We start from the raw sequence: 10,687 nt of genomic DNA on the forward strand, positions 1-10,687 counted from the left end.
TTTGTCAGTTTTTTATGATTCTGACCTCTGAAGAAAATGCAGCAATTTATGCATGGAATATTTTATCACTAGCACAGGTACTGGCTCAAACACTAGGTACTGGTCTTTATGTCCTTAGACAAAGCCAGTCCAGCACCATTGGAGTATTGGCCATGCTTGATTGTTTTTTTTATTTTTGCATCTTTTGATTTTGTATTAAGATAAGATAAGATAAGCATGAATGTTTTAAAAGCTTAGATATGTAAAGATGTTACTTAACTAGCCATAAATTAAGATATTGTAAAGCTAACTTTCAAGTTACACATGTCTTTCCAATAACTGGTGCATGTGTTAACTTGTCAGCTGTCTGGATTGCAGTTCTCCTGGGTCCTCAGAACCAGCAGGGGGCCCCAAGCAGTTTGCTTAAACTTCAATCTGCCCTTGGAATTGAATGTATCAAAAGTCTAAAATACTAAACTTCAACGTTTTTGGAAGTTTATCAAACTTGCTTTTAAGGACCTTAAGTCATCTCACACCTCACACATCTCACACCTAAACTAATCTGTCAGCTAGCAGACCGACCGATCGATATGTCAGTAAATGTGTATAACCGGGAAGTACACATGACATCATCTGCCTACTCCGACTTCTTTTGTATTCTTTTTTTATATTCTTATGTTTTTCTCATTTTCTTTTTGATCCACTGTATATAATGGATGCACCCTTTCCTACTCCTGACTATTGACTGACTATTGAGCCGATGTGACAAGTGAATTTCTCCAATGTGAGATCAATAAAGATCATCTTATCTTATCTTATCTTATAACCTTAAAACAGAAACAACATTAAGAGGAAACAGGTTACCAAAGCACAGAATCTGTTCTCAGTAAGAACTCAACAACTGTGGAAGCCTTCACTGCCAGAAATAAAAACAGTTTCTCAATTCAAGGTTTTCAAGGCCATTTAAAACTTTTGAAAGCATGTAGTTGTATCGTCATTTTAGTTATTCATTTTCTTTCTTGTTTTAGTCATTTCATTTTCTGTTCACTGTGACATTTTGGAATAAACTGCACCTTATCCAAGGTTATGTTTGTGTTTTAATCAGTGAAAACCTTGCCAGAGACATAAGTTTTAAATCATAGCTAGAATCATGTATGCACGAATTCCACTTCTTATTTTGCAAATCAAACAGTTGTCTCTAAATTTGTCCCTGATAAATAAACAAAACCGTTAAAAATAGAATCAATAACATGTAAAAGATTGGCGTGTCACAAAATTTGCTTTGTTTTGTTTCTACTGTAATGATCTGCATGCAGAACTAATGAATACTAATGAGCAATAAAATCAGTACCATCACTGGTTATCATTGCAACCACCAGGATGTTTACAAAGACACATCCATATTTACTGTACTGCCAAACATTGCAAAAGTCTTTAAAAACCTTTCAATGCCAGGATTCTAGTTATATGACAGATCAACATGTGTGTCGGTGTGCACTTTATCGCCGCAATGTGCTGTAGAGCCTGCACTCCACGCTTTAACACTCTGCAGTATTTTGACACAAAGCTGAAACTGCTTTCTGAGAAATAAGTGGGTGTTAGGTGTCAAAGTGACGTTATTCAAGTGATTCGACATGCCTTCCTGAACTACAATGGATTCTTTATCAAAGATGTTATTGTGGTTAAAGTTACCACCAGCAAAAGAATTTGATCCCAGCGAACTGAACTCATATATGGGGTTTTGTTTGACTAAACCCTGGTCCTTTATTCATGTATTCACAAAAGCATTTAGTTTCTCACTTGCAACAGAATAGTATAAAAAAGCAAACAATTAGTTTTTAAACAGAGTAAATCCCAGATGTCTGACAATTGTTCAAATGATAAACGAAGAGTCTAATACATTTTCTTTGTAGGACTTATTTTATATTTATATATCCTACCTACTTTGACATAAAATGAGGACTCTAACTAGTTGAACTACAAGCAGTGTCCTGAAACTAATACTCTGCCCTTAAATCGTCATTGTAACAAGTGTTCATCTCTGTCATGCTTTTTCTATGCAATTAGTTTTGTAGCTGAAAAACTCTCACACATATACAGCAGGTGTGTACGCTACTAAGTGGTTGTGCAACGGTGAAGACAGAATGCAACTCGCGCTTTGTTCACACCCGCTAACTGAGCATTTGTGTGACAGCAACTATCTCAAATGTATAGAAGAAGACTAAACAAGGAGGAAATTAAATTAATGTAAATTAATATAGATTTTTGCCTTGAGGCATTTTTGTTTTTGTTTTACACTACTTTTAAATAAAAGAGATGTCTTACTGTTATGCAACCCAGCTTATTTAAATATGTATATTTACGTAAAGGATAAAGAGCAACTATTAATCCAAACAATGAAAAACAAATACATGTATCAATTGAACTTATAATTCTAAATAACACAGTGCCTTTCAAATGTATTCATCTGGCATTAACACTTTTTCCCCTCTTAGATACATTGTAATTCATTTTGCATATAATGCATAAACATAATGTGTGTATGAAAGTGAAATTTACTAGGATTTCCACAATGAAAGAACCCATAGCAGAAAAGTTTGATGTTACAGAAGTTTTGATACAGCTTAGGCTTTTAGATATTCCCCTATTGCTTCACAGATGTTATTTTCCGCTCTTTGACACCGTCTGTATTGCTTTGATCCATTCCTTTCTTTCTTCAGCTGTTGCAGCTTGCAGGAAATAGTGAATCTCATCTGCGGTGATGATCTCAAAGAGGTTGCCATCAACGTCGTACTTTTTGGCTGAAACCAGGAAAGGATAGAAGAGGAGTTAAAAGGGCTCACTGTAAAAGAAACTGTACTGACAGTACACTTGAGTTTGTTTGTTTTTTCTTGTCTCAGTGAAGAAGGAATATTTGCATCCTGTCCAAAAGCAACATCACCCACCATCAGGCACATACTCTACGGCTGTAACCACAGCCCCTCGGAGATGTACTGAGCCCAGAGGGTCATCGCCCTGAGAGTGAGAAAGGAGAAACAATTGTTTATTTTTTCTCTTAAATTTGAATTTGCACACCATAGCTTGAGTCAGGATATTTACCTTTGCAGGGTCATAATAGTGCATATAAGCAGGGTCATCCCGAAGTATGAACTTTCGCACCTTCCAGTTTTTTCTTCTATGGCCCTGTGATAAAAGAACATGTGATCAGATACCATAAAGTTAACAACATATGACGACATCAGGAGGCTAAACCTAACCCGGAGATATATGAGTGTCAAGATAAGTTCCTCTTCTAGTAACTGGCTTTGGATGTTTGAATGTTGACAACTATAGTTCACCTGTTTGAGCAAGCAGCCTTGTTTTATTATGTTTCCCCTGAATTCATCCTTCAGAAGAACATCTTCATCACTGGAGTAGCCTTCACAAAAGAACCCGCTATCTGCCTGAAAGCACAACGATGCACATACATTTTACACACAATATGGGCGGTAATTGACAAAAGTATTCATACCCCTTTAACTTAATTCACATATTTTCAGGTTATAACCCAATACTTAAATGCTATATCATCATTATCTAATGTGACAGACTGTCAGTCCGTACAATTACAACTATGAACATAGATTTTTTAGTCTGACCACAGATTTTGGTGTATTCGGGTTTTGGTCTGCACCATGTGATCTAAACTATTCCGTAGTACCTCAGACTGTAATTTTAGGCTTCTTATCCTTCTGAAAAGTGAACGTCCACCTTAATCTCAGGTCTGCTGCATTTCTTTCTTACAATATCGCCTTGCATTTAGCGAGATCCACCCTCCTATCAACTCTGACCAACTTCCTCTTCCCCTGGATAAGAAACGTCTGCTGTTTTTGGTGTGATGTGCAGTGATGGTTTTCTTCACGCATAGCAGTATGCAGCTAGGCCTAAAGGTCAAATTCTGGCCTCATCTGAATAGAGCACCTTCTTTTACATGTTTGCTGTTTCCCCAACAGATTTGCAGAATACCTGACAGAGAGTTGTCCCTGTTTACAGATTATTTCCCCCTGCATCTCTTCTAGAGTTGTCCTTTGGCCTCTTGTTTCTTGTGACTATCGCTCTCTTTGCCAGGCTGTTACTTTAGGTGGGCGGTCATGTCTTACATGCAGTTGTGCCATATTCTTTTCATTTACAGAAGATGGATTGGACATCAAACCATGAGATGTTAAAAGCTTATAGGATAATAATTTATGAGGTAATGGCTTTTTTTCTGGCCACTATTCAGTAAAGCCCAGGTCTATGGGGTGTACGGCTTATGGAACACTTAGATTGCACACAGGTAGACTTTGTTTCCCTAATTATGTGACATTTAAAAGTAATTGTTTGCATCAGAACTTTTTAGGGGCTTCACAGCAAAGGGGATGGATACTTAAGTAGAAAACCAATTTTCAGTTTTTAAATTTTTTATTCTTTTTAATGTATTTTTTTTCTTTATTTCACTTCACTAACTTTTTAACTATTTTGTGCAGAACATCGCATACAATAAGAACTTGAAAGAGTTTAATTTACAGGTGGGAATAATAACAAAATAGGTAAAAAGCCAAGAGGTGTAAATAATTTATCGAGGCACTGCCGGTGACCCATGAAGGCAGTTGTTTTTATTTGGTTTTCTGTAGGGCTTTCAGAGAAAAGGCGATGAAAACAAAGGCATGCCACTGTTTTTGAAATATTTGGTAACACATTTTGAAAACCATGTATCCCTTTCTTTCAATTCCAATATAATGTGCTACTTTGTGTATTCATCAACCACAAAAAAATCATTGAGTCATTAAATCATTGAGGTGTATGGTTGTAAAATCATGACATGTAAAGCTTTAAGGTCTGTGGATACTTTCAAGAGGCAGTCTATGCATTAACAGTTTTTCTGTCGTTTTTTCTTTTTTTTCTGAAATAAAGAGACGTTTTTGTTAGTAACTTTTCTCGAGCTGAACTCACAAAGTAGTACAGAGCTTTTGTCTGATCTAAGAAGGTTGTTTGCTCCCCGCCCTCTGCTCCCTCTTTTGACAGGTCGTCTGCAGGCTGGAGAAAGCCCTCATTCAGAAGCCCCGCTGCTAACATGAGTGCCTCAGGCCTATTTCTCGCCTTCCCTTTCGAAATCAGCCACTCTACCACTGTGACACCTGCGCAAAAAATGGAGAAGCAGTGAAAAGGGGTGAGGACATTTGAAGGTTAAGAACAGAAAGAACTCTTCCTCCACATCTGTGGTAACATCCATAAAACTTAGACTGCAATACCAGAGAAGCAGTGGTTGAAAATTCGATTGTCTTGTTCAAGTTTTAGCTCCTTCACTCCATCGTCCTGGTCTTTCATCAGCGCATACAGCTCACTGAGAAAACACAATGTAACCACAGTTAGTATGTCCATTTATCCTCATAATCTTAAAGTTTTAAGCATCAAATGATTAAACAGTGCTGCTACGCCAATCAGGCTGCGGACATTTTGATGAGTCAAAATTGTGTGCGTGATATTTAAAGAGAGCAAATGGCGTTCTAACAGTGCCTTGACAAGTTATTCAAACCTGTTGAACTTTTCTCTCTCTTCTTATCATGTTCAGCCACAACCTTAATGTGTTTTATTGAGATGTTATGTAGCAGACCAACACCAAAGTAGTGCATACTTGGGTGGTAAAAGAAAAGGCATGCATAGTGTTTTTTTCTCATCCCAAAGAAAAGTCTAAAAAGTGTGGTGTGCATTTTTTTATATGGTTTGTAATCTAGTTTTCCCCTTTTTTCCCATCTAAAACTGTTAAAAGCTCAGTTAGATGTGCCTGTGACACATGCTTTGATATAAACCATACCACCGTGTGTTAAAGTTAAAGTTCATTCTCATGCTAGAGGGCGACCCTCTTCCCCACTCTTAAGATTTTTTGCAGTCAGTGACAAATTCTCTTCTGCATTACTCTAAGTGAAATGAAACAAAAGTAGACTTGTCTTGTTTCACCTCTCATGCAAAAGGTCTCCTCAGTTCTGACCATGGTTTTGTGGTATTAGGCTATAAATTGTAGTCAGAACACATACAAAAAAAAGTCTGTTACGGTCACTTACTGTGCCGTTAGTTCACACGAATTAGTAGCCTCGGGCTTAATTTGGTTTATTTGTGAGGTCATCGTCACTTTACCATTCAAACATCTCACCTAAAGATATCAATGTATCAATTTAGTCACACCGTAAGTAGTGAACGGCTCTAAAATTGCCCGGGCAGATGAGACAAGGCTGCCCTTAAAAAAAATAAAATAAACCTGAGGCCATATCCCTTTAATTTAATCACTTAATATTGTATTTGGCGAATCTACACAAGCATATTCTAGGGTTACTCTGTATTGATCCCCTTAATATCATGCTGCCAACATGGATTGTTTTAAGAATGGCGTGTTCAGGGTGACAGGGCATATTCGTCTGCTGTCAAACTTACTGTATACTTTTCAAGTAGACAGGAGCTTCTTCTGCATGATTACTGTGTATCCTACATGGCTTGTGACAAACTGCAAACAGGACTTGTGAATTTCTGTCAAAAGGGGCTTTCCTCTTGCCACTCTCCCAGAAAAACTAGATTTGTGGAGAGCACATCTAATAGCTGTCCTGTCAACAGATTCTCCAACCTGAGTGATCGATCTATGCAGCTTGTTCAACGTTACAATCGGCCTCTTTGCTCCTTCTGAGTGGAAGAAGCTCAATAATGCACGCAACATTTGTCAGATTTTCATTTGCATAAATCTTCGAAAAGCATCCACTTTCCTCCCTCTTCACATTAATACTCTACTTTCTACCACATTAAAGTACAAGAAATATTATTAAATTAGTGGTTGTGGCAGCTTATCAAGCTAGTAACTCAGGTCTGTAATGTTCTCAAGTTTGCCTAGGGAAGTTAGCAAGTCTTTTTTTTCCAGTGTTAGTTCCACTTATTGTATTATTTTAACATATTATTTGGAAAAATACAGGATTTAATTTGACTTACGCAAGGTTGACTGTTTCTGGAAGGCGAATGGAACGTCTGGTGGACTTCCTGGCAAACTTTTTCCCATCTTTCAAGCAGGATAGGGTTCTCTTGATGTCTTTGACCCAAAGTTCTCTCTCCTCCACATATGAGGCTTGAAAGAAGTGATCTTGTTTCTTTTCCGTAGTTATCTTGAATACCAGCTAAATCAAGCAGGTTGAGTTAGCTAAAGTTTCGATGTTCACAGGTCTTTTCCTGCAGTGCTTGTTTTAAATTATAGCTGACAGTTGTACCTGATATTTTCTTACCATTCTCTTGTTAAAATCCTGACAGGGGCTGATGAGCGTTGCTCCTTTCAGTGGGATCATCCCTTTCGGTGAGCGATCCGTTTTCTTTTTATAGTAATCCAAACCGTCTTCTGACAGCACCACCCACACTGCACTCCAGGAGTTCAGCACTGTACCCTGAGGATCGTTAATATAGCAAGTAGTTTTGAGAAAAAGGGCAGAAGCACTGACTGAAGATGTAGCATTCGTGAGGTGTGTTGGATATTAAGTGAACGCTTTAATGCCTATTTTTGCATAACTTTGTTGTCGTTGGGATTCTTGCTTGCTTTTCTGCTCATCGACTCACAAAAGTTCATGCATCATACTTTTTTGCTTTTGCCAGAATTCTTTCCTTTTGCACTAGAGGGCATAAACTTAGATGAGACACACTAAGGCTATGTCAATATAAAACAAACAAAAATAGCCTCTTTTTATAGAGAATGGCAAGGAAATATTTTAAGATTGGACAGTGCATGTGTCAATCTCCATGTTTTATTAGTAGTGTTCTGTTTCATTTCATGTTTTTGGAGTCTAATCATTTCAGACTTATCATTTGAGGTGTGTAGCATTCTTTTCCCCTGTACTCGTGGTGCAGAACAAACACGGGCTTGAGTTAAACCACAGATATTTTTTTCTGGTGAGTCATCTTTTTTTCTCTTAAGAAAGCATAAAGTTAAAAATAATTTGTTGAAGTTAGCTTCCTAAAAATAAAACATTTGCTGTGACAATGATGTCTGGAAGCATTGATATATTTGAATGAAAATGTTTAACTGTGGTAAACATGTCTACATGTAATTTACATGTTCTCCATTTGTATATGTGGGATCTTCCTGTTCCCCACAGGAAACAGTGGCGCAACTGTCACTGAGTGGGCATAGTCGTCGGTTCGATACAAGCTACCCCCTGTCACTAGTCGATGTGCCACTGGGCCAGGCACTAAACCCAAAGTTGCCTACCGCTCTGCATGTCTGCATATGAATGTGCATGCTAGTGAGTATGACTGGGTGAGTGTGGCTTTGGTGTGAAGCACTCAGAGTGATTAGTATGGTTAGAAAAGTGCTACATAAATTCAGTCCATCTATAGTTCTTTGGCTTTCTCCTGCACTTCAAAGACATGCATGCTGGTTTAACTGACCAACCTAAACTTTTTAACACCCTAATACGCTGCTGTGTTTAAAACCTGCATTATTCTCTATGACAGGGTAAGGGATCATTCTTTTATCATCTGCCTGCATGATAGGTCTATGTTTCATAACATTTTGTCACGAAGGGAGTGGTTTCCTAATCTGTATGATTTTTATTTTAAACCAGAAACAATGCAATTACATTTAAGACAGAAATGAGCAAAAAATACTTTAACTGACCGAGCTTTAAAGGACTTTAAAACCAGATGCAACAAATGAAAGAAACAATGGATAGTACAAAGAGGGAACTAAGACTAGTCTGACATCATGCAAACAAAAGGGGAAACTGAGCTCAAACAAGTACAACTGCACCTCTGGTCGACATTTAAGGTGTGTAGAGAGCAAAAATCACACATTACTCAAAGGAGACAAAAACGTTGTGTGCGTAGGTGGTGTTAGTTTTTTCTTTTTTTATGTGCCAGTGGAAAAAAGCTATATGTATTATTGCAATGTTTGAATTGAATGGTAGGAAGTTTGTGGGTTTATTCTACATTGTGTCATCCAGAGAGAACTTCCAAACATGGAAAGGGCATTTAATTTGTTACTTTCAATGCTAAGTATTAACTTAGATTTCTGTTTCGACTGCAGAACAGAAGTGTGCATTCTTTGTGTTTTTCTGCACCTTTGTGACATCTGTTCCTCTATTTATATCTTGGTCTGAACTATGCCAGTGAAATTGCAACATTTAGTATGTTGAGTTCACTGTACTGCATATGTTCTCACACCAAGCATCTCAGTTTATCGGTTGTTTGTTTTTCCAGAATTGCAGTGATCATATCTTAATATGAAATCAAACAGTAGTGTTACATTTATAAAACCAATGACATGTCCTTTCTTTGTCTAAAAGGACAATGCTTATGAGGTGTGTACTTCATGAGGTAGTGGTGGCTGAGAGGTTAGCGACTCGGGCATTTGCGTCTTGGAGTGGCTACAAGATGCAAACGCCCAGCATTCCAAGCCAACAAAGGTCGCTGGTTCGCAACTCAGTCTGTCACTCTGGCTCCCTGAGCAAGGCCCTTGACCACAAATTGCACCCCATGCGCCACTCAGTGTTAGCAGCACACTGTTAACACTGAGTGGCAGTTAGCACAACAGGATGGGTTAAACACAGAGACAGATTTCCCCTCTGTGGCACAATAAAGAGAAATATTTAGTTCAAGGCTACACATTTAAATGAACATTTTTCATGGGACAAAATGTAACGTTTCTATCTTCAGTATCAGCAGAGCTGATATGGGTAAGATAAATTCTTTATAAAATGTATGTAATTGGTAGACTGAGTAGAACAACATAGTAGGAGGTGAAGTGTACTTTTATAAAGATATTCTTACCTTTTTCACAAGGTATCCCTCTCTGATCTCTTGTGGCTCCATTACTGGGCTATCTGCTGTTGTCTGCTGCAACGTATCACTTTTTTGTGACTGTCAAAAGCATTTCACATTCATTTAACCTACGCCCTCTCTCTCTCTCTCTTTCTCTCTTTCTCGCTCTCTCGCTAGCTCCCTCTCTCACTCTGTGTGTGTGTGTGTGTGTGTGTTTCTTTAAAAACCCACAAACGCTAAAACTCAGAAGCAGGAAATGTGAACGTCGGGTATGATAATGATGGTCAACCAGCTTCCTGTTGTCTGATATATTATTTAAAGCTGGAGCTTGTTGGGTGTCTGAGAGCTTTTTTGGTCTAACGTTTAAAGATACGGCTAGACAGTTTTAATGTTTCAGCAGTATATTTTACTGTGGTCACAGTAAGACTAGAAAAAAAAAGGCAGTGAGTGTCAAATGTGTTCATCTTCCAGTAAATAATATGCTGTTGTAGCCACTTTTGCATCTAAAGTAACTTTGTAAGACTTAATTAGCAACATTAAGTTTAAATGTTTTTAAAATGTATGTTATGTAAGCCTATATTTATCTTGAAAGTTTATTTTTTGTTACTTTCATTTATTAAATGTCACTTTTTAAGAATTAAGAAATATTTTAAGAAATAGCAAATAAACATTAGTATTTTCTAACTAAAGGGTATGACTGTTTAAATTTAGCTAAGGGTGTGTGAATCCTAACCGCTCTCCTGAGTCAGACACAGTGTATTTCTGGAAAATAGAAGTTCCTCTTTTTCTAATTGCTCAATGTTCCCTTGACATTTCGAAACTGCACTGAGTAGAAAGTGGAAATGTTTTAAACAAGACTTAGAAATAGAATACATTACAAGAATTTTAAAAGGCAGACTAATTACTA

General features: G+C 37.5%; 1 protein-coding gene across 1 annotated transcript; it reads right to left on the reverse strand.

Annotated features, from left to right (window-relative positions):
* Nucleotides 1-1,706: 1,706 nt before the first annotated feature.
* plek (pleckstrin) lies at nucleotides 1,707-9,897 on the reverse strand. Its single transcript, XM_012854307.3, has 9 exons — nucleotides 9,790-9,897; nucleotides 7,257-7,412; nucleotides 6,970-7,151; nucleotides 5,250-5,341; nucleotides 4,951-5,135; nucleotides 3,318-3,422; nucleotides 3,079-3,162; nucleotides 2,925-2,994; nucleotides 1,707-2,780 (listed from the first exon to the last, which is right to left on the reverse strand). Exons 1-9 carry the CDS (start codon nucleotides 9,829-9,831, stop codon nucleotides 2,641-2,643), a joined length of 1,056 nt encoding a protein of 351 aa, XP_012709761.2. The 5' UTR covers nucleotides 9,832-9,897; the 3' UTR covers nucleotides 1,707-2,640.
* Nucleotides 9,898-10,687: the final 790 nt, after the last annotated feature.

Source organism: Fundulus heteroclitus, chromosome 22 (genome assembly GCF_011125445.2).
Source record: "Fundulus heteroclitus isolate FHET01 chromosome 22, MU-UCD_Fhet_4.1, whole genome shotgun sequence".
Classification (NCBI taxonomy): Eukaryota; Metazoa; Chordata; class Actinopteri; order Cyprinodontiformes; family Fundulidae; genus Fundulus; species Fundulus heteroclitus.